This window comes from Lolium rigidum, chromosome 4 (assembly GCF_022539505.1).
Source record: "Lolium rigidum isolate FL_2022 chromosome 4, APGP_CSIRO_Lrig_0.1, whole genome shotgun sequence".
NCBI classification, from domain to species: Eukaryota; Viridiplantae; Streptophyta; class Magnoliopsida; order Poales; family Poaceae; genus Lolium; species Lolium rigidum.
This window is the reverse complement of record NC_061511.1, coordinates 136,592,735-136,616,926: the sequence shown is the minus strand read 5'-3', so window position 1 is coordinate 136,616,926 and position 24,192 is coordinate 136,592,735. Positions and strand designations below refer to the sequence as shown.

The window sequence follows — 24,192 nt, the reverse complement described above, 5'->3', positions numbered from 1 at the left end:
AAAAAAATTTAAATACACCCATAGTTTGCACTATATATACAAAATACATGCATATTTATACGTAAATAAATAGTGTACGTAAAAAAATGTGCATACTACCTACAAACTAGTATAAATACTACCAAAATATTCTTATATACTTCATACTACATGTATATACTCTTCAGTATGATAGATACTACCTAGATTGTGTGAAACACACATGGGAGTAACTACACCCGGGTGTAGTATGAATATGTCCTATATATATATATATATATATATATATATATATATATATATATATATATATTGTGAAATTACACTTCATGTTGTATCTATTGTCATTGGAAATATTAATAATTTTATATAAACTTGGTTCACTTTGTATTGTTTGACTTTGCACAAAATGTATACGATCTTATTTTGAGGAATAACGGAAGGAGTACTAGACATTTATGTAGATATTTCTTAGACTTGAAAACTCTACAACACTCTACATTATAATATAATAAAAGAAATAAGCATACCACAATAGATTGGGACAGAGTAATCTATCAAGAAATGTCATTCTTCTTGTCCTCGTTTGCTTTGGTCAGATCTACATAAAAATTTCATTTAGCTAAAGAATTATTTAATTACGACAAACTAAAAAATTGTAACTAACAAAATATTCCTAGTGCACAAGTGTAATTCCATATACATATGTTACAATTGTATAAGGAACATAATACTAGATAATTATATTGCTTAATTGTGAAAGAGATAAAATTGTATATTGGTGGGTGTACCAAGGAATAAACACATATATCTAGTGCAAAAAAAGAGAAATAAGGATGTCAAAGATTTTAGTATAAATATGTGGGGACCATTTATTCTTACTCGTCTCTGCTAAACGATTTCAACATGTCTAGTTAGATTTGTGAGATCATGCACATAATAGTCGATGAGGTTTTGGGTTACCGCATAAAGGAACCATTTTCCCCGGTTAAAGCTACTTTGAGATATGGATGGCCATGCCGAGAGCCGGGCTTGGCAAACTAATAGTATCAAGAATATGATGGACATGAACATCATGTTTACGGCATACATCAGTGACATCAATCTCTAACTGAGTGTGGAGACTTGTGAGACCATGCAGCTGAATGAAAGGTATTAAATAAACTTCAAGACAATCTAAGCTAGGCTCACTAATAGGGAAGTTAGTGAAATAAGATGTAGAGGGTGTTCATCCTCGTAACAGTTGTGGGAAGCTTCCTGTAACATTCAAGTTTGTGAAGGATCTGAGTGATTTCTTCGTCAATTATTTATGATTTTCTATAATTGACTTAAAACCCAATGATGATGACTCTTTTGTGTGGTTATTGAGTTGTAATCTCAGTTTTTTACATCCTTATGTCAGATTGCCTATGTCGGTGTCTTGCGCAACAACCTTTTGGTCGGAGTGTGTTGCCACAAAGCTCTAATACAGAGACCGAAAACAGTCGACCGAACAGGCAGCGACCATCTACTTAGCCTAGTCGTGTGTGTCTTGAGAGGGGCATCCATCCCCGATCGAACGGATGAACCCTACCCCAATCCTGCTGTATCTCGGAGTTGACGTTCTAGCTAAGTGAGAAGAAGAGTTGGACCGATCAAAGTACCAGTGCCAAATTTGAACATTCTCACGGGTATTTGCAAAATTCGAAACGTGTTGCCTGTATATGGGCCAGTGCTATTAGGCACCTTCAATGAGAATATCCGGATCTGGGCCCGATCCGATGAGCCGAGATCCCGATGGCGCTACCTTAGGTCCCGGCCGACGGCGGCGATAATAAATAGCAAAGCCCAAACACGAAGCCACTCCCATCCTTGCCGAGACGAGACAGACACAGCCCTCCCCGTCGTCCTCCTCCTGTCAGCTAAGCAGGGGAGCACCGGAGCAGAGCAGAGAAGGTCGGGGGGAGCGAGATGGCGGCACCGCGCCCGCAGCAGCAGCTGCTCCTGCTCCTCGTCTCGCTGCTCGCCGCCGCCGCGCCCCGCCGCGCGGACGCGTGGGGCAAGGAGGGCCACATCATGACCTGCAAGATCGCCGAGGTACGCTGCTCTGCTCCCTCCATCACTGACACAATCCAGCTAGATAGATCGAGCTGCCTTCTTGCTCCGACCATGAGTTGCCAAGTCTGGAATGCGTTAGTCCTGGTGCTGAATTATGCGTTGCGTTGCAGAGGTACCTGTCGGAGGACGCGAAGGCGGCGGTGCAGGAGCTGCTGCCGGCGTCGGCGGGCGGGGAGCTGTCGACCATGTGCCCGTGGGCGGACACCATGCGCTTCCGCTACCACTGGGCCAGCCCGCTCCACTACGCCAACACGCCCAACGTCTGCAACTTCAACAACTCCCGTCAGTACCCTCCTCCTCCTCCCCTCTCCATCGCATCTCTCCAAGTTCAGTTATGGTTGTCTTCCGTATAAGCTGATGCCTAGTTACGCGCCATCAATAATATCGGAAGTCAAACAAAAGCACCACGAAAATGCTCTTAAACTTTGAAGTCCGGATAAATACGGGCTACCTCTTACAAAGAATTTTGCTTTTCAACAATTAGACAGAATTATACACACTTTCAGTCATACTTATATAAATTTGCCAAATTGCACTTTTACATGCTATGTTGGCTGTTACCATTACCGAGAGACAGTGAAACCAGGCCATATTTTGACGTATGGACAAAAAAAAATCTGAAACTCCAAATGGAGTTCAAGCTAGCTAAAGAGAGCCCAGTTACCAAAAAATCAAAACTTTGTTTTCGAGTTTCAATAAATATGAAGTAGTACATATGATGTCCAGTATGCACATATAAATTTTACGCGCCATTAATATCGAAAGTCAAACAAAAGCACCACGAAAATGCTCTTGAATTTTGACTCGGCGCAAATACGGGCTGCCTCATACAAAAATATACCTACATGTGTCACAGTTTTGCTTTTCCACAGTTTGCTAGCATTATGCACAGTTTCAGTCATATCCTCTGTTCCTATTACCGACAGATTGTGAAACCAGGCCACATATTTGACCGTATGGACAAAAAGATCCGACACTCTAAATGGAGTTCGGGCTAGCTAAAGAGAGCCCAGTTATCAAAAACTCAAAACTTTGTTTTTGAGTTTCAGTAAATATGAAAAAAAAATCATAGAAACATATTTTCAGCTGTGGTCTACAAAAGAAAAATACAAATGTGAGGACCAAACCGACTTTTTTATTTGCATACTTAGAGCCACATGTTTGTGTAGCCCCATGAAAACAAACAGAAACGAGTGAGCACTTTCTTGTATACCATTTTTTTTTATTTAACTCGGGCGAGCTCCAAAACGCCACACTTGAAAAAGAAAGTGCTACAAAGTGGAATGCAATCCCACTTGTCACTCTCACAAGAACGCATAGTTTCCCCTTCCATCTGTAGCAATCAGAAGCTGTAGCAGTCAGGAGGAGTTTGTCATCCAAAACTGTATCTCTGTGATGGACTTCTTTTTCCCCACGAAACGCTCTGCCGTCTATGATGGACGTGGACGTCTCTCCCCGGCAAAAGAATATACGATTTGAACTAAGTATAGTCTAGTGCGATATAGTATCAGTAGACGTTGCTTGTTAGAGATGACTTACAGGTTGAGTAAAGCTAAACAACTCTCCGACTGAGTCGATCATCTCTGAGTCTGGTCGCTTGCTTCACGCATCGCCCACGCCGTGATGCCATCCATCGCCACTCGTTGAGCCCAATTCACTTTGACTATGCATGCACGTTTTTTTTCCATCCAAGCTTTCATCCTAAAGAGTTTGAACATTTTCACTAACTAATATGCAAAATTATCTCTGAATTACACGGTTTGTGTAAATTGCACGAGGGGAGCGAATGAGATCGATAGCAAGTTATATGTTGCCACTTGCTAGGTCAGAAGTTCAGAACAAAACACTGTATACTCGTTATCCTGTCCACACGTAGTTGTTGGGTTGGCCAAGTGTGTATGTGACCCACTGGCAATCACATGCAAGTGTCCACTTGTCCTTTCAGATCTCAGTTATGGATTATGTTATCTATGTTCTCCCAACCGATTGATAATTGTGTTGGTCTTCACGCGTCGCAGACATGATATGATCCCATCCAATTTCCCCACGTTCTTCTCTTCAGCCGACGACTTTCATCCGATCTGAATATCAGAGGGGATCAATACAATTGCTCTCATAAATATCAGACAGGATAGTGTATTCAGCATCGACTGTTATAATTTCTACTCTCCTAGTGTAACATCAAGCATGAGCTCATGGCTTCGTGTTACATTTCAGGGGACTGCCACAACCCTAAAGGCATGCAGGGGATGTGCGTCGTCGGAGCCATCAACAACTACACGGAGCAGCTCTACACCTACGGAGACTCGCCAAAGAGTTCATGTAAGTAGATGCCATGACCAACATCCAGTTAATTTCACTGTCAAAACAGACAAGGAGATCTCTGAAATATTCACCCCTGTTTGCGCAACAAAGATAACCTGACGGAGAGCCTCATGTTCCTGGCACACTTCGTCGGAGACGTGCACCAGCCGCTGCACGTGAGCTTCGAGGAAGACGAGGGCGGGAACACCATCCAGGTGCACTGGTACCGGAGGAAGGCCAACCTGCACCATGTCTGTCCTGCTCTCTTCTGTTCTTCTACACCTCCCATCAGACATTCTCTGTCTGAATTAAAACTTTATTATTTGGAAAGGGGAAACGATTTTGGTCTGAACTGCATTTTTGTGATGTTCTGTATTGCTAGGTGTGGGATGTCAGCATCATCGACTCGGTGATGAAGGACTTCTACAACAAGGACCTGGACACCATGGTGGATGCCCTCCAGACAAACCTGACGCTGAGTGCACCAGTAAACCATCATGCTTCCTTTTCTTGTTCTCTTATTATCCACATCTAAGTACAATTATATTGCCATTCCTGTTTCTAATGCTGTGAGTTGGTAGAATGGGTGGTCTGACGATATCAGCGACTGGGAGAACTGCACGAACAAGAAGGCAACCTGCGCAAATGAGTAGGATTCATATCCCAGCACTTAGGTTTCGGTTCATGTCTTGTGCAACTAACTTGATCGACATTTGACGTGGTATAATATTAAATCTGTGGTGCAGCTATGCAATTGAGAGCATAGATTTGTCGTGCAACTATGCGTACAAGGATGTGACGCAAAACATTACTCTAGGAGGTAATTAACTGTCTATGTTAGCTAGTACTATGGAAACTACAGTACAATATGCATTTTGCGTAGAATCTGGTGCTAATGGTCATCAATTCTGGGCTCTGGAATGCAGATGATTATTACTTCACCAGGTACCCAGTTGTGGAGAGGAGATTAGCACAGGGCGGGGTCAGATTGGCGATGATACTCAACCGTATATTTGACAAGAAAGTAGATACTATGCCATTATATGTACAGTAAGGTTGTAATTACCACACACACACAAAAGGCTGAAATGTATTATAGCAGCCGCTGCTACTATGTTGTTTGATCAGTTGTCACCTCAATAAGTTTGCACATTCTGTAATATATAGAAACCACATTACCTTAGCATAGCATTCAGACATGCAATTGTTGTAAAGTTGTAATATAAGACATCTATTAGCTTGAACAATAAACAAACCAGATGTGTAGTTCAAAACAATGTTTGTTTTGCCTCATCTTCTTCATTTATATTTATATTTGAGAGTAAATGTTCCCCAGAGATCATATATGAATCGACTGTACATATCTTTGTAACAGACAGTACAACAGTACGATCAGCTGTTCTACCCTACAAGGAATCCCTGACGATGAGCAGATTTAGGTGCTCAACCCATTCCAACAAAATGGCTGGCAACAATCGATCTGGAACAAATGGTGCATCAAATCAATTTTATTCATACCTTACTGAACCATACACAATATATCCACCATCTAAACAACGGGACCCTACACACAACCGTCAATCGTCAATGTGAGCGACCCACCGAGCCCGCGAGTACCTTAGTGAGGGCGTGAGCCGCGATCCCGACGGGGCAGAAGAGCAGGCACAGCGAGATGGAATGTCTGGTCTCGATGTTATTCTTGATGCCATCATGGTACACCTGCCTGCATGACCAGTCCAAAACAGGGACATCAATACTTATCCGCGAGTCGTATGTCTGTTTTGCAAGTGGGGGTAGAAGAGAAGAATGGCTAACCTGGCGGCGAAGAGGTCGACAGCTAGGAGGTGGATCCAGGCGGAGGCGACGGTCATCTCGCTCGCGAACATCCTCACAATTCCCGGTAACTGCATTGCAAGATTGAGGAACCACACATATGTTACGTTTTGCTAGGCGCGAGAACACATTCAGACAATGCATTGTTGCTGAATTTAGTACTGTTGCTGTAAAGAGTGTAGTGGTGACAGTGGGTGGCTGACCTCCGGGAGCCAGTACTTGCTGGCGAACATGGCGCGGATGGTGTCGGGCGTCCAGGAGAGGTAGAGCAGGTAGGCGTAGAGGAGGCCGAGAGCCACGTAGGGGGCGGTGCTCTCCACGGTTCGCTTAGTCTGCGGCGGCAACGAGAAGAAGAAGACATGAGTGCCCGATGATGCTGCAGCCACCGTTTGTTGTGTGTGTGTGTGTAGAAAAGTCAGGGAAGAAGAAGGGGCGTGCTTACGATGTCGGCGTTGGGAGCAGCGATCATGAGCGTGTAGAAAGGCAGGACGGCGACCGTGCCCACGGTGAATGCTGTGCTGGCGATCTGGGGCGTCGTCAACCCTGTCGTAAGCAAGAAAATCAGTCAATGGCGCTGCCAAGTCGTCGTGACTCGTGAGCACCTCGACCGGCTACTAGAATTGAGAATTCTTGGTGAAAATAGAAAGAGAGCGTGCGTACATGCGCGAGGCCGGAGCAGAGGCGCCCTGGCCCGCGCACCGGGGCGAGGGGCCACGGCGAGGTCCGGCCGAAGAGGACTCCAGGAGCAGGTGACTCCATGGCCGGCGGCAAGGGCAGCAGCGCGCGTGCCTGCCGGCGCCGGCGTCCGCCTCAGCGCCAGCAGCAGGGGAAGGCCAGCAACCTGCAGGGAGCAAGCAAGAAATCAGAAGAATTCAAGTGGAGAAGGCACAGCCATGGCAGCCAAGCTAAGCTTACCCGGGAGGTGGTGGAGATGGCCAGGGCAGAGGGGCAGGAGGAGGAGGCCGCCATTTGTTCACGAGGACGAGCAGAGAGGGGGAAGGGGGTGAGCTGCCATTTCCCCCACCTCCTCTATGTACTTGTGGCGAGCAGGCAGGGCGCCGAGCCGAGCTGTGAGCTGATTGAGTGACCACTCCACTGCCTTACCATCTTGGGCAAGGGTCGGTGGCGGGTCCCGCCGGAGTGGGAGGGGGCAGGGTCGGCCGGGGCGGTTGCCACCACCGTCCAGCTCCCAGACCAACCACGTCCAGGTCCATTGCAAATTGCAACTTGCATCACCTCACTTACCGAGAGCAGCTGTAGCCATGTGCTCATATGACGAGCCTTGACTCGGACTGCTGGCAGGATCTCCTCCCACCTCCGTCGGCGGCCGCCAGCACGCTCCGCCACCCTCGACACGTGGCTGATAGTTCCGGCACTATATCATCAGTCACCCGCACGGCTCTGCAATCCATTAGAGCAAGTATAATAAGGCTAACTCAGCAGGCTATAAGAATTAAAATATTATTGTTTTGCTTAGGTAGATGAGAGAGAAATGGAGAGAGAAGAAAGATGAGACCTACGCAAGAAGCTGGCCATACTGCGCGTCTTCCTAGCAACTTTGTACAGTATGTGTGGTAGACCTTTTATACATAAAGTTATCAATCCTTAAAGCCAACTATTATACAAGTTAGCTATAAGCTGACTATAGCTGGCCTTATAGCCAGCACCGAGCTGTACTATTAGAATTGCTCTTAGTAACCTCAACAAGACAACACAACACATAAAGTGAACAACAAAGCATACAACATTTAACATCAATCATCACACATCGCAACAGGATACGAACAATATAACCACACCAGCAACACAGATATAGTTTTAACAAATCTGGATTTAAAAAAGCAAAACTGTCTCAACAGATCCATCACAAGGCGCTAATCAGTCCTCGGGCCCAGCCGTTTGGCCAAACCATCTCTCCTCCTCTCCCTTCTCACGGATCAGTCTACCGATAATTAACAATTTAACTTAAAAACTCTGCCATCTCCCTCCCAAGAAGACGTCTCCCTGGGATGAAGACGCTAAAAGAACGGGTAACAACAACTCCGACTAGTATATATTTTGTCTAGAACCTATCCAACCCCTTATTATTTCCCTCCCCTTTTCACTGCCTGTATAAATAGAGAAGGACGGTATGTTCAGAACGACCCCATGTACTCCGACGCCATCGCCTGGAGCTTCTCAGACAACACGGACAGGTGCTCTGGGACCGTCGCCAGGTGCTCCGGGACCATCGCCAGGTGCTCCGGCACCTTCGCCAGGTGCTCTTGCACCATCGCCAGGTCAGCGGGGAGGTCCAGGTTGGGGGAGAGCGCGAAGCCCGCGGCGGCGGCAAGGGCGATGACCAGCAGGCTGCCCTTGAGGCAGGTGGCGCCACGGGACAGCCTCCCGATGATCACCTTGCAGTGCTTGTCTGCTTCCTTGATGGATGCCTTCTTCCCAGAGTCTTCGGCTTCTTCCAGAGCCACCTCATTCTGCAATACCAGCAACCAATAGGCAGATTAGAACATGTGCAGATATATGCTGGTAGTTCAAGTCAATGCTATCTCTGATCAATGAATAACTTGGCTTAAGTGTCAATAACACTATCTCTGATTAATAAGTAACTTGGGTTAAAAATGTTGATAGCAGTATTTCTGATCAATAACTAACTTGGCTTAATAGTGCCACTAAAACTAAAACCTATTCAATATAAGTAAATTGGCTTATGAGTGTGAATAACACTATCTCTGATCAATAAGTAACTCGGCTTAAAAGTGTCAACAATACTATATATCTAATCAACAAGTAACTTGGTTTAAGAGTGTCAATAACATCGACTAATAGATATGTAAAGGTCATTTCCACATCACGGAAGACCAAACTAGTTCGTATAGAACAACTCACTATGACTAGAACTTTGCTGTGCCAATTTCAGGAAGCATCTTAACAGTTAAAAACTACGAGACAGCAAAACAATTTGTACACATAGCTCACCTTGGCCTTTATGCTCTTCAGAGTTGTTTTGAGAGCTTCAGAATTGAGCTTGGGAGCGAGCGTCTTCCAGTCAGCCGTTATTTTGCTGAGGACAGCAACACTGGCTCCAATGTTTTCTGGGTGAAGTTTGTCCTGAAAACAGAAATTAAACATCAGTAGCGACCAACTTGTGTAAAACGGCTCTACAAAGGCAAACAAGCAAAATATTACTTACCCACTGCTTGTAGCACTCTGGACTCTGAGTCAGGCACCAAATAAAAATATCAGCAGCCTCCCTGGAGAGCTCTGCATTTTCTGAAACATACATAATACAACAGTAAGGTAACGGGAATTTGCAAAACATAATTAACTGCCTATGTATTGCAAATCAAGCTACTGATTAAAAATAACTCACTTTCTTGCATTGCTTTCACAGCCAAGGGCAAAAGCTGCTGCGCCGCTTGCCTCACAGTCTTAGAGCCGGGAGGACCAGCAAGAGCTAGTTCCTTTATTATTGGGTAGGCCGCTTCAAATCTCTCTGTAGCCTAAAGAGATCAATGCACCAGTTAGAACATTGCCTCGAATTAAACATGCCGTAGAAAGCATGTGAGAATTAACATACCTTCACACGTGCATTAGGCACGGGAAATGCTCCTCTCATGAAGAGATCAAATGTTCCAGCAGGAACCAGGCGCTCCCCCCTTCTAACTGCGCCGTTCAATAAGATACCCCGAGCTTTGGAAGCATTGGGAGTAGTCAAAAACCTGCACATGAAAATCCCATTAAACGCTTCTGAAATGTAACCACCAAGATATAATCAGAAGATGTTATACAGCAGAAAACATAGCAACAGTGTGTTATACATAATTGCAGCAAGTTATACCTTTCCAGCAATTGCAAAACAAGATCTCTTGACTGAGGATTCCCACTTTTTGCACATAATGCAGGAAATAGGGAATGAGACCAGTAAAACATTCCCGAGACTAGGTCACCTTGAGATGCCTATGGTAAACATGAAATGAATATGTATAAGGAAATAGGAAATATACAGATTAGGTCGTCAAAAGTAATCAGCGAGCAAAAAGGTTACAAGGAAAAAGTTGATACCTGATTAATAACCCAGGCAATGATAGGAAGCTTTTCCTGTCCAAGATATTTATTGTTCCCCACTATCTTGGGGAAGAGGTTTACTAGTACATCTGGCTTCCTTCTTAAAGTCAAGGCAAGCACAACAAATATTGCAACCTGACAAGATGAATGTTCAGTTAAAAATTCAAGTAAAACCATCAACGCAAACAAATAATCACAAGCTCAATAATTGAAAATGTTACACCTATTCTAAGATTACTTCTTGTTGGTGAACAGAAGTTCTTTAAAGAACACTTCGGCAGTGCTGGATATCCAGAAACTGAAGTAATAAAAACAATACACTAACTGTATTTATATAAAGTTTTGTGGTCTTTACACTTTCCAGAAAGCACAAAAGTTGTGTGTCTGTTGCATTGATGAGATAAGACTTGCGTAAAGATGAATGAAATTACTTATGTGAAAAAGAAGGAGCGCCAAAAGAACTACAGATTTACAACACTGCCACATACATATCAACAGAAAGAATGTAATTTGCATTAGATGAAGCTAATATACCTATTCATCAATGTAGGATGCCAGCAAATGAAATATATAATTTCCATAACCTATCTATCAATTGGAAAATGGTTATTTAAAATCAAGTGCTTCTATATGCATCAAGCACCTCAGTGTGGCACGTTGGTTGCTAGACTCGGTTGACACAGGTTCAGTATTACAACATCATTTGCAATTACAAATTTAGAATATTATTAATTGTATTCCCAATAATCATGAATCAACGATACTTTATATGATTAACTCATGATATAATAAAGTCATAATGGGATGAAAGCTACCTGGGCTTTTGGAGTCTGCTGAACAACCTTCTTCGAGCCCTTAACTCCCAAAGGTTGACCTGATAATTCAGACATGATGCTATCTATACACCACAAAACAAAATCTCCCAAGGCATCAGAAGATCTCTGATTGATCCAATCACTGGCAGTCTTGCAAACTGGCTCGGGAACATGGTTCAAGGGTACCTGTTAGATACATCCAGTTAGGCCCATCACAGAAAAGACCCAGAAGTGTAAAGCAACGCCATCCTCAATCATAAATGTACTTTTAAGGTGAAATTCAATCATAATGATTAAGTTGAAAAGGCAATATGGACAAGCATCAATATATTAAACAGTTAACTCATCTCTACAATCCATCTTACAGTTTAACTCCCCAATCCTGGTTCAGAAATTAATAAAAGGAAACCACCCTATGATAAATAATACTAGACAACCAAAAAAGGTAGCACAACCGCTTAGTAAAACACTAATGACAGTGCTTGAATTAGTACCATTGTTGGGCGCAATAATAACAATTTAGAAAATACCATAACCGCTACCGCAAACCACCACTACCAACAACACAAAAATTAGTATCAACATTGGTGCAAAGTTTTAATAATAATGGACACGAAAGTAGTGTAACCATTTCACGGACCACTGCACATGACGCTTCAATCAAACAAGTGTAGCATAATAATACTTAACAGTTACCAAAAATGGCACAACAGTTACTCCAGTACTCGACTACTACAGAGGATGCACAGATTAGTGTCAACATTGGCGTTAAACCTTTATTAATCTGACGCATAGTGTACAACACATCATTGGCGTGATGTAAAACGCTGCCCTCTAACTTCTAAGACGACACCATATATTCATATTACTTCTCTGACGGTCTTAAAGAACTTTCCTCAATAGATTTTCAGGAATTCGGATGATTAATAATACTTGACAGACAATGAAGGTTGCATAACTGTTTCGTGAACCACTAAAAACAGTGCTTGAAGTAGTATTAGTGTTGACGTAATAATACTGAACAGCTTAGAAAACACCATAACCGCTACGAAAACACCACTGCCGACAAAGCATTAATTAGTATCAACTTTGGCGCGAAATCTGAAAAATAGTGGACAAGAAGTAGCCTAACCGTTTTGTGGACCACTACAGATGATGCTTCGATTAAAACCAGTGTGCCATAATAATACTGAACAGCCAACTAAAAATGCACAACCGTTACTCTTACTTAGAGGATGGATGGATTAGTGGCAACATTGGTGCAAAACCTAAAATAATCTGACATATAGTGTACTAGTCACCATTGACATGATATAGAACCCTGAATCTAACTTCTAAAATAACACAATAGTTACTTAACAACCTGATGCCTTAATGAACTTTACTCAACAGATTTCCAGGTAGACAACGAAGGTACCATAACAATTTCTTGAACCACTAAAGACAGTACTGAACAGTTCAGAAAGCTACCATACATTCTCGTGAAACCAGTATGGTGTAATAATACTAAAAAGTGTAACAAAAATACCAGTTATTCTAACCACTACCAGGATGCATGGATTAGTATCAACATTGGCGCGAAACCTTAAAAACTTCCTAACCATCCTACTAAGTGCAATTCTATTTCACATTAATTCAAATGCACAGCTCAGAAAACTACCATAAGCGCTATGTGAAACACCACTACTGGCAACTCATTAATTAGTATCAACAATGGCGCGTAACCTTAATAATAGTGGACACAGAAGAAGCCTAACCGTTTCACAGACCACTGCAAATGATGAAACCAGTGTGGCATCATAATACTAAACAGTGTAACAAAAGTACCATAAGAGTTGCTCAAACCACTACAGAGGATGCATGGATTAGTATCAACATTGGCGCGAAAACCTTAAGAATGCATAACCATCCTACTAAGCACGATTCTACTTCACGTGTAACTGAAATGCAAACCATAGAATTGCATAAGCATCCTATATCAAGCACAATTCAATTTGACATGTAATTCAAATGTAACACGCGGACGCATAAAGAATTAAAGATGGTAAAGCGAACAAATAGCTCACCTCCACCATCTTGGACATTGGTGATTCCTTGAACATCTTTGCCCACGGGAACTGGGCTGCGCTCACGTTTGCAAACGCTCGGCCGAAGTAGTCAGCAAACCGCATGAGCTGGATACCCTCCTGGTTCTCATACGAGGCCTGCAAAACAGAGGGAAAAATCAGAATCTAACAGAAAAGAACACAAAAGAGCTGCACCCTTTACAGCATACAGTCCTCGCAGCACAGTACCAATGAACCTTTCCTGAGATCCCATCTTACATCATGCGATCCCAACTTTCTAGAAAGCCTAATATATCCATACTATAAATACCAGAATTATCGGCTTACGCAATCCGAAACTCCATAAAACCGAACGTTCAACGGGAATTAGAACAGAGCAGGCGAGATCCAGCACTAAACCTTGGCCAGATCCGACCGTGAGGAAGGAGACAAAACCATGATCCAGACCGGGCCTCGCGAGATCTGGCCTCTAGACAACGCATTTCAATCACGGACGGGGAGAAGGTGGGGGCTAGCTCTTACCGAGACTTCGATGAGGTGCGCGGCGAGGTTCTCGGCGTCGATGAGCGCGGCGGCGTCGGCGACCGTGACCTTGGGCTTCTTCACCTTGGGTTTCTTGGGCTTCTTGACCTCCTCGGGCTGAGGCTTGGCGGCCTCGTCGGAGTCGGAGCCGTACTCGTCGTCGTCGGAGCGCGCGCCCCACGCGGCGATCGAGCCGTCGGCCTCGTCGGCCGCGTCCCGGGCGGCCCGGATCGCGCGGTGCCGCTCCTGAGAGCGCTTGTCGACGCCCTCGAACACGTTGGACTTGGCCAGATCGGGCGCGGCGTGGGCCGGAGCGGCGGCCGGGGCCGCGTGCTTGCGGGGTTTCCGGGGGACGACCTTCTGCCAGCCGTGGGATGGGTCGGTGGGCGCGGTGGAGGAGGAGGCGAAGGCGTCCATGGATGCGGAGGAGGAGCCGGCGGCGAAGGCGACGTCGTCCATTGCCATGGCGGAGGGGGGCAAGTCGTTCGTTCTGCTACGAGTTGTGTTTTGGTTGTTTGAGAGCGTTGAGGAGGAAAACCGAGGAAGGGGCCGAGGATTTTATTCTGCGCCGGGGCAGAGGCGTGGTGCGATTTTCTGGAAATCTTTCGTGAGCGTGCGTGCGTGACGTGCACCGTCGCCTCTGTCAGACGCTGCTACCTGATCGTGTATTTGGACGTGATCTTGGAGATAGGTTTTCACATTGATTGTGAGCATTTGATAGTTTTTGGAGCCTTTTTATTGGCTTTTATTTGTATTATTAATTTCATGATCGTTTGGATATGCAGCCTCTTATTTTGGGCCATTAACTTTATGATCTTGTGTGGATATGCTGACATGAATGTGTGAGTGCGTCACCAGGTTGTTTCGAGATGTGTGCAGGCTGGCAGAGGGTTGGATTCAGCAAAATAATAGTTGGTAGGGTCACTCTTGTGAGCAAAGGACGCCAATAGGGAAAACTTTTTGTTTACCACCTTTTGGTTTTGCTTGGTGTCTAATAGGATTTTTGTGTGGTGACACGAAGCCCTGTTTAAAACCTGAAACATGAACAAAGAACTCACTCAGGTCAACGATGTGCCGGTGTGTAGGGAGCAAGAGGATGGCAAGAAAGGAGGAGTGGGCCTCTTGTTTTCAACGAGATGATTGGTAGGTCATGTTTAACTGTGTGCGGGAAACATAGGGTCTTTGAAACATGGTTCATATTTTCCGGCGCCTACGTGAACAATGTGAGGTATTATCGATTTTGATGATAGAGCAAATGAGTTGGAAAGTCGACCTTTGATGTTCAATCTGAAACTTATCTTCGCGTTCTGTTATACTTCCTTCCAACCGCGTTACATTCTTTATGATGCTTTGGATATGCATACGTTGTACAGTCGTGAGCATTAAGTTTGCTACTAGTGGATCCAAAAAAAAGTACTAACGGTTTTAACCTCTCTAAGCACAATGGCGTGAGCGCTGAGTTTGCTATGGGTGAATCCGACAGAAGATAGTAACCAGTCTAGGTGACGTGAGCGTTATGTTTGTTGCACGTGAATTCGACGGAAAATAGTTATTTTAACTAAAAATTCTTCGGTGAGAGATCTTTGGGTGTTTGTGAATCAGATGCTTATGAACTATCCAATTAATTTAGGAACTTTGTGATGCTCTACATATGCACATGGATAGTTAGGTTTTGTGTTGGGTGAAACCGACAAAATCAAAGTAATTCACTGCACTTGCCTTGACAGGGGAATCGTTATTCTTCACGAGGGCAATTGGTAATTACTCATTAACTCAAACAACTTTAGCAAGAAGTTGATGGGTGCACCAAAAGCTGGTGCTTGTAAGCTATCCATAATTTAGATGATTTGTGATGCACCAGATATACATATATCGCAAGCATTAAGGTTTTTATGGATGAAACCGATAAAAATAATTGTTTGTTTCGCTTCTTAAGCAGGTGGCATTGTTATTATTCACGAGGGCAACTAGTTATTACTCATCAACTAAAACAACTTTAGTGAGGAGTCCATGGGTACACATGACCTATTTGTAGTTAGAGACTTTATGATGCCATGGATCTGCATAGGTCGCAAACTTGTTAGCGTTAAGTTTTATATGGAAGAAACCGACGAAATTAGTATTTTTGTTACCTTCTCGAGCACGGGGACATTGCTATTATCCAAGAGGGAAATGAGTTATTACTCATTAACTAAAAATGCTCTCGTGATAAGTCGTTTAATGCCCGTGAGCCCCTATTCTATAAAATTCTCAATTAGTTTAAGAACTTTATGATGATTTGTATATGCATGTGGCACAAACTTGTGAGTGTTAAGCTATATATAGTTGAAACCATAAAAAGTTAATTTTCTTCACTTCCCCGAGCACATGTGCCATCGTTGTTCTTAAGGGTAACTAGCTACCATCAATTAATTGAAACGGTCCATGTGAAAAGTCATTGGGTTCGCGAGCAAGAAAGGACATGGATAAAGTGGCATGACGAAGCAGTCAACATAAGATGGTTTGCACAACATATTTAAATATGTGCATAGGTTGTCGTGTCTTTCAAACCTAGGTTATTTTTTGCCATGTGTGGATGCGCGAGTGTTAGATACTATCAGTTTAAGGAAATGGCGTAAGTGAAGTGGAAGTGGACCTTTTAGTTAAAATCTTATAATTATTTTTTTTGAAGGAATATTTTTCTTTTCATTATACAACCTTTCAGTTAATTTACTGACTATATGATGCCTTGCATGTGCATATGTCACACATTCCTGAGCGTTAAGATTAACATGATAGTTACCGAAAAAATAGCAACTAGTTCCACTTTACTAAGCACACGGTACATCCTTATTATTCATGAGGAAAACTAGTTATTACACATAAGTATATAGCGATTGTGATGAGAAATTTTAGGGTGCACATGAACTCGATGATTGCAAAGTATTTTGTGGTGCCAGTGACTTTATGATGCTTTTTAAGCGTTTATTTGGACTAGTGAGAGTTAAGTTTGTTACGAGTGAATGTGAACAAAAAATAGTAGTACTAACTAGTTTCATTTTTAACATAGTGGCATCATTATTATTCACAAGGAGAACTTTCTATTATCATTATTTATATATTTACCCTCATGACAAAGTTGTTGGATGCCCGTGAACTCGATGCTTGACCAACTCGTTTGATTGTGATACATAAAATTTATCGTTGAGATGAGTCTTTCATCATGTTATATAGTAGTAATGCATACGAGGATTCTCTAGGTGGGAATTAAAACACAATTCACTCTCTGTAAGGATCTTATAGACGTTATATGCTTCAACGGATACTACAAAAGACTCCCTTCTCCTTTGAATCATATGATAGGAAAATAGTATGAATGGAAAATGTGTAGGATTGATATGTCATGTCTATGGGAAGAAAATTTCTCTTTGAGTGTGGTGATAGAATTTACCATGAGGTCTAATTTACTATGAAATTTACAATACCATATTCCTATGGAGTTACTTCGTCCTATGGGATATAGTCCTATGAATCAAACGACTTCTGCAGGAAAAAAAATCGTTGGATTTCAATCCTACATGAATCCTTTAAAAACATATGAATAAACGGAGCCTTAAGTTTTGAACTATGGTGGCAAGTCTGATTTCAAGCCATAAATTATGAAAGCATCAATATCAAGACATGATTTTTTTAACATGTTTAACGTCAACCTTACCCTTGTATTTGATAGTGGATTTGTGTTTCTTTTTTTCTTTTTTTCTTTTTCAAGAGTAAAACTGAAAGGACACGGATGCTGCCTAGAGGGGGGTGAATAGGCGGTTTAAAACTTTTACGAATATGTCTTAACAAATGCGGAATAAAACTAGCGTTTAATTTGTCAAGCACAAAACCTATATAACTAGGGTTCACCTATGTGCACCAAGAACTTATGCTAAGCAATACAAGAACTATGTGATAGCAAGATATATAACTTCAAGCACGAATGCTATCACAATGTAAAGTGCATAAGTAAAGAGCTCGGGTATAGGAATAACCGAAGTGACGCGTAGACAATGATGTATCCCGAAGTTCACACTCTTGCGAGTGCTACTCTCCGTTGGAGCGGTGTGGAGGACAAGTCACTCCAAATGCGCGAAGGCCACCTTATTCTCCTCGAGAATTCCCACCAAAAGGGATGTCCTCGATCCACTATGCAACCTTAGGGTGGTCACCGAACCCGCACAAAGCTTGGGGCTATCTCCACAACTTAATTGGAGGCTCCCAATAAATCGCCACAAAGGTCTTGCTCTTGAAGAATCTCCACAACTTAATTGGAGTCCCCAAGAGCACCACAAAGACCACAAAGACCACTAAGCCGTCTAGGGTCCAAAGACCCAAGAGGAACAAGCTCCGGGAACAAGCTCCCGAAGTGAATATCTCACGAACTTTCACCTCCACGTATCACCGCGGAGAAGTCAAACCGATGCACCAAATGCAATGGCAAGAACACCACAAAGATGCACACATCCTTCAATCTCAAATTCCAACAAAGCTACTAAAGCTATTGGGGGAATAAGAGAGAAAGAATCAAAAAGGGGAACACAAAATACCCCAAGATCTAGATCCCAAAGATTCCCTCACAAAGAGGTGATTTGGTTTGGTCAAAGTGTGGATCTAGATCTCCTCAATATGATCTCACTCGGCCCCCGCGTCGCTCCTCCTGGAGCGGCTCGGGCGGAGCCCCAAACCAGCACCGCCTAACCGCCCCCTCCCCCTGGTTCCTCCCCCGCCGCCGCTGGTGGATGCCGCCGGGCAAAGCCCGTGCGGTGGCCGGTGGCGGCGGGTCTTCTCCGCGCAGCGACGCAAGTCCAAGCGGGTGTGGGTGCGGGCGTTCGTTGGTGCGGGAGTTGCCGGCCGCGCCCAAGCGGGCGTCGGTGCGGGCGAGGCCGACCGCGGCCAAGCGGCCGCTGGTGCGGTGAGGCCGGCCGCGCTCACGCTGGCGGCGGTGCGGTTGGGCGCCGGGGCGGCGACCCCGGGCTCCGGTGGCGGTGGCCGGCGATTGTAGGATGCTGCTCGGCGTGGACGGCGTCGGCGCCGGTGCGAGCGGCCTCGCCCAAGCGGGCGTCGGTGGTGGAAGCGTGAAGGGACGCGGCGGCTCGGGCCGATGGTGGTCGGCGGCTGCGGCGATCTGCGTGCTGCTTTGCGCCCGGCCACGCGGGCCCGATTGGGCCGGATCTGGGCAGCCCGGGCCGTGGCCTTTCCGTGGTGGCGCGATGCTCTGCTCCGGCTGCTTCCAGTCATGGTGGAGCGGATGGCCAAGCGGTCCCTGCTCCAGATCTGGGGCCTGGCGGCTGAGGCTGTTTGCAGGCTGCCTGGATGACGGCTGGAAGTAGGTGTGGTGCACATAGGCTCCTGGTTGCCGGCGGGGGTGCTGGTCATGAAGGCGTCTTTTTGATGGTGCTCCGGCGAGGTATGTGGAGCGGTTGGGTGTGACTGAAGTGTGCCGGGAACTCAGGTTCCGGCGAGATGCGCGATTCTCCGGATGAAAATCTTGCTCGACTTCCGTCGGTGCCGGTGACGACGTCACTATTGGGTGTCGTTCGCCTTGTTGAAGGCGTCACTGTGGAGATCGTGCACCTCTCCGACTCTTGGTTCTTGTCTTTGGGTGAAAACCTAAATTCGCTTGTCGGATTGGCGATGGCGGCATCCTCGATGTCGCGACTTCGTTGGAAGCATCGTTTTGGAGACTTAGTACCGATGGGAGCACCGGACTGCGGTCAAGCGGTTGGCCGGGCACTATCAAAGGCGGACGTTCTTGGAGTCTGTGGTGATCGTGGGGTTGCCTCGTGGTGGCGATAGCAAAAACACTCTCGACATGCAGACGGCGTCAGACGAGTCCTGTTTTCCGCCCTCTCAAGACCGGAGCGGCACATGCCGCCTCCCTTCGGTTATGTCTTCTCTCTCTGGTGTTGTTGAAACCGACGAACAAGCTCGTGGCAATTGTGATCGATGCGACATGTTTGGAGTGACCTTGGTGCTGTTGCAATGAAGTCGAAATCGTCCCATCGTAAGCACGATGGATGATGTTCGCTGACGCTGCTTGCCCCGGTGGTGTGCTTTTCTGTTTGTTTCGCTCCTAGCCTTCCTGGCGTCCTTTATGTCTAGCGGTGCTTTTGTTGATGTAAATGTTTTCGCTCGGTTTTCCTTAAATAAACTGAGCAGTTTTTTGTCTCTGTACCTTTTTCTCCTAATGCAATGAACACTGCAGCTCTCCTGCTGTTATTCAAAAAAGATCTCCTCAATATTTCTCTCAAATATATGCAAGAATCATGGGGTGGAGAGAAAGATCTCAAGCTCACAAAGAGTCAAACAATGGAGAGAAAAGCTTGAGAGAGAGATAGGCAGTAGAAGCAACTTGAGAAAGATGGGGGAGGAAGACTTAAAAAGCAGGCCCTCAAATTTCTGCCCGTTGGAGCTGCCTCGACTTGGGGCCGGTAGTACCGGCCAGCTAGGGGCGGTACTACCGCCCCTGTGTGCAGCGCGCGTGAAGGAGAGCGAGGCGTTGGAGCTGCGGGCCGGGAGGGGGAGGCCGGAGCCTCCAGCCGAGGTACCGGCCGGGTACCGCCGAGCGCCCCAAACTCCCTGAAAACCATCTGTGAGGCTCGACCTCTTTTCCGGTACCGCGGGCAGCAACACGAGCAGAGGTGCCGGCCTTGGCACGGCGGTAGTACCGGCCATGCAGCCATAGTACTACCGGCCAGCCCAAGCATGCTCAGCTCCACCCTACAAACGTCAATCACTTTCCATTTGATGGTCAGCGCTGCAAACTTCCTTTTCTTTTCATTTTACTTTGCCAGCACAAGTACTCGATCAGCACACTAGCTAGCTCCTGGTCCTTTTTCATGATTAGCACACTCAACACCACACGGCCAGCTGCATATACACTTCCTTCTTTTCAAAACGTTGCCCACTTCTTGAGACAAAGAAAAAAGGCAAGTAGCAAACTAAATACTAGAAACACTATAACTAATGTTAGGAAAATCCGATCGAGGTGAAACCAATTTTATTGAAAAAAATGACGACAAGATCTACCCCACAAAAATATGAAAATATTAAGAATAATTGGGGGTAGATTTTCAACGAATTTATAGATGAAAACTCACAACACTAAGAACCGGTAAAAACGACAATATCGAAAACACAACAAATGATATACCCGGAATCCATTTTCGATGAACTAGTGCTTGTCATAGAAATAACCATAAGCTCTAAAATACCACATGGATAAGATCCAAATAACAACCAAGAAATGTGATGCAAGGATGCAAATGTTTGACCGCACTCCGAATGATACGATCGAGTTACTCACTCGAGATCCCCTTGATAGAACAACCACTATCCTATAAACCGGTCTCCCAACTAAACCACGAGACCGGTAAGAAAGAAACCCTATCAAGAGCAAACCTTAATCTTGTGCATTCCACTTGAGCTTGATGATGATGATCTTAACCGCAACAAGGATGGAACGCCGTTCTTGATTGTGCTTGCTTGATGTCTTGCGGATTGCTCCCCCATAATCCACTATAGGAGAGCTTCTTCTTCGGTGCATCTTCACATATCCGTGAGCACATATGAATGGCAAGATTCAAGCATGTGAGCTCCTCGAGTTGACTCATCTTGAACTTGCACCTCATTTCTTTGTATTGCAACCTTGACGCCAACTAATCGTTCAAGCATTGCCTATGGACAACTCCTACACATATAACTCAATGCAACCATTAGTCCATAGGGATTGTCATTAATTACCAAAACCACACATGGGGGTACTATGCACTTTCAATCTCCCCCATTTTGGTAATTGATGACAATCTCTTTGAGAGGGTTTATATAAGGAATTTAAGAAACAAAACAAGTTGAATATATAGAGCAAACTCCCCCATAATATATGCACGTGTGAATGAACTTGAATTTCATTGCATATATTGGCAATCAAAGCCTAGCGGAGTTTCCTATAAATTATCAACCAAGCAAGGCAACAAGATGCAAAGCATGAAGGGCAAATACTTTGGCACAAAGTAAGAAGCATAAAACCCAATTCCCTTAAACCCTCAAAACTTCTCCCCCATTGGCATCCATTGCCGAAATGGGCAAAAAATCTAGAAAGTTCAATATAGTGAGACTTCCTTCATAAGGTGTGCATTTCTCATATTGTGAGTGGAATCAAATGCACGTATCCCATGATGGATACTCGAAGGGATTCAAACTATATTTAGGATCAAAGATTGCAAAAAGATAACAAAGTCAAGAAGCTTCAACACATGAAGCAAGCAATCAAATGAACCCAAACATGGAACCAAATGAAAAGTAAATATTATGATAAGATCAAGAAGAGTACTCTAAATCATATAAGGAAGCTCCCCAAGGTTTGTGCACAAGGATATACACGGAATATAGGTGCACAAACATGATATCATCACTCCCATAATATCATTTAAAGAAAAAGATACCAAGTGAAATAAAGTCTTATGATCACCGCAAAATAGTGCTTTAAATAAAATGAGGAAGCTCCCCAAGGTACATGCATAAATTAGATTGTTGTATTTGAAAAAAAAGTTATGCATAACATGGAATCCTCACTTCCTCATTACCATCAATACAAACAATTTGCAATAGATCATAGAAAATAAATTAAGTGTGACACTTGGAGAAAATAAATGGTTGAGCAATAAGTAAGAGATACCGTAATTGGAGGCTCAACCAAAGCAATATGTAAGAGGCATTGCTGTCTACGGGTGCTTCTATTCTTGTAGACAGTGTTGGGCCTCCAAGAGCAGAGGTTTGTAGAACAGCAGCAAGTTTCCCTTAAGTGGATCACCCAAGGTTTATCGAACTCAGGGAGGAAGAGGTCAAAGATATCCCTCTCAAGCAACCCTGCAATCACGATACAAGAAGTCTCTTGTGTCCCCAACACACCTAATACAGGCTTGTCGGATGTATAGGTGCACTAGTTCGGCGAAGAGATAGTGAAATACAAGTAATATGGATGTATATGAGTGGTAATAGCAATCTGAATAAAATATGGCAGCGAGTAAACATGCAACGGAACGATAAATAGACGGAGTTTCAGTGCTTGGAAACAAGGCCTAGGGATCATACTTTCACTAGTGGACACTCTCAACATTGCAATCATAATGGGATATAAATAAGCACTTCACTATGCTATTCCGAATTACTCTCTGGCAAGATAACGAACTCTAATTCATCATGTAGGCAAACCTTAAAGATGTATTCCCAAGTACTAATGAACACCCCATGCTGTCACTTTGAGCATTCATAGGAGGTACTAACACACCACAATTTCATAGAGACATCCAACTCAAATCATAACTCAGTGAATAAGTATTCCGTGAAATATAGCCTAAGAGACCCACACGGTGCACACACTCGTCACCTTTACACACGTGGGACAAGGAGTCTCCGGAGATCACATAAGTAAAATCCACTTGAATAGCATAACGACATCTAGATTACAAAGCTCATCATATGAATCTCAATCATGTAAGGCAGCTCATGAGATCATTGTATTGAAGTACATGGGAGAGAGATTAACCACATAGCTACCGGTACAGCCCTTAGCCTCGATGGAGAACTACTCCCTCCTCATGGGAGACAGCGAGCGTTGATGAAGATGGCGGTGGTGTCGATGGAGATGCCTTCCGGGGGCACTTCCCCGTCCCGGCGGCGTGCCGGAACAGAGACTCCTGTCCCCCAGATCTTGGCTTCGCGATGGCGGCGGCTCAGGAAGGTTTCTCGTACCGTGGCTTTTCCGTATCGAAGATTTAGGTCAGAGGGCTTTAAATAGGCGAAGAGGCGGAGTCGGAAGGGCTACGGGGGACCCACACACCAGGGGGGCGCACCCCCCTGGGCCGCGCCGCCACCTTGTGTGGTGGGCCTGTGGCTCTCCTCTGGCGCCTCTCCGGTGTTCTAGAAGCTTCGTGCAATTATAAGATGCTGGGCGTTGATTTCGTCCAATTCCGAGAATATTTCCTTACTAGGATTTCTGAAACCAAAAACAGCAGAAAACGAGAACCGGCACTTCGGCATCTCGTCAATAGGTTAGTTCCGGAAAATGCATAAAAACGATATAAAGTGTGAACAAAACATGTAGGTATTGTCATAAAATTAGCATGGAACATAAGAAATTATAGATACGTTTGAGACGTATCAAGCATCCCCAAGCTTAGTTCCTACTCGCCCTCGAGTAGGTAAACGATAACAATGATAATTTCTTAAGTGACATGCTACCAACATAATCTTGATCAATACTATTGTAAAGCATATGAAGTGAATGAAGTGATAGTAAAGATAATGACTAAACAACTGAATCATATAGCAAAGACTTTTCATGAATAGTACTTTCAAGACAAGCATCAATAAGTCTTGCATAAGAGTTAACTCATAAAGCAATAGATTCAAAGTAAAAGGCATTGAAGCAACGCAAAGGATGATTAAGTTTCAGCAATTGCTTTCAACTTGTAACATGTATATCTCATGGA

General features: G+C 44.4%; 3 protein-coding genes across 3 annotated transcripts; 1 reads left to right on the top strand and 2 right to left on the bottom strand.

Annotated features, from left to right (window-relative positions):
- Window positions 1-1,929: 1,929 nt before the first annotated feature.
- Window positions 1,930-5,633, top strand: LOC124708974 (endonuclease 2-like). Its single transcript, XM_047240611.1, has 8 exons — window positions 1,930-2,055; window positions 2,187-2,358; window positions 4,294-4,398; window positions 4,492-4,631; window positions 4,763-4,867; window positions 4,962-5,029; window positions 5,127-5,200; window positions 5,307-5,633. The coding sequence occupies exons 1-8, from the start codon at window positions 1,930-1,932 to the stop codon at window positions 5,432-5,434; spliced, it is 918 nt and encodes a 305-aa protein (XP_047096567.1). The 3' UTR covers window positions 5,435-5,633.
- Window positions 5,634-5,870: 237 nt separating this feature from the next.
- Window positions 5,871-7,182, bottom strand: LOC124647545 (protein MAO HUZI 4, chloroplastic-like). Its single transcript, XM_047187467.1, has 6 exons — window positions 7,129-7,182; window positions 6,874-7,054; window positions 6,656-6,756; window positions 6,417-6,545; window positions 6,196-6,284; window positions 5,871-6,103 (listed from the first exon to the last, which is right to left on the bottom strand). Exons 1-6 carry the CDS (start codon window positions 7,180-7,182, stop codon window positions 5,965-5,967), a joined length of 693 nt encoding a protein of 230 aa, XP_047043423.1. The 3' UTR covers window positions 5,871-5,964.
- Window positions 7,183-8,026: 844 nt separating this feature from the next.
- Window positions 8,027-14,176, bottom strand: LOC124705743. Its single transcript, XM_047237448.1, has 10 exons — window positions 13,679-14,176; window positions 13,157-13,294; window positions 11,091-11,276; window positions 10,273-10,410; window positions 10,049-10,167; window positions 9,788-9,929; window positions 9,581-9,710; window positions 9,401-9,480; window positions 9,187-9,318; window positions 8,027-8,684 (listed from the first exon to the last, which is right to left on the bottom strand). The coding sequence occupies exons 1-10, from the start codon at window positions 14,141-14,143 to the stop codon at window positions 8,349-8,351; spliced, it is 1,866 nt and encodes a 621-aa protein (XP_047093404.1). The 5' UTR covers window positions 14,144-14,176; the 3' UTR covers window positions 8,027-8,348.
- Between the last annotated feature and the right edge of the window lie 10,016 nt (window positions 14,177-24,192).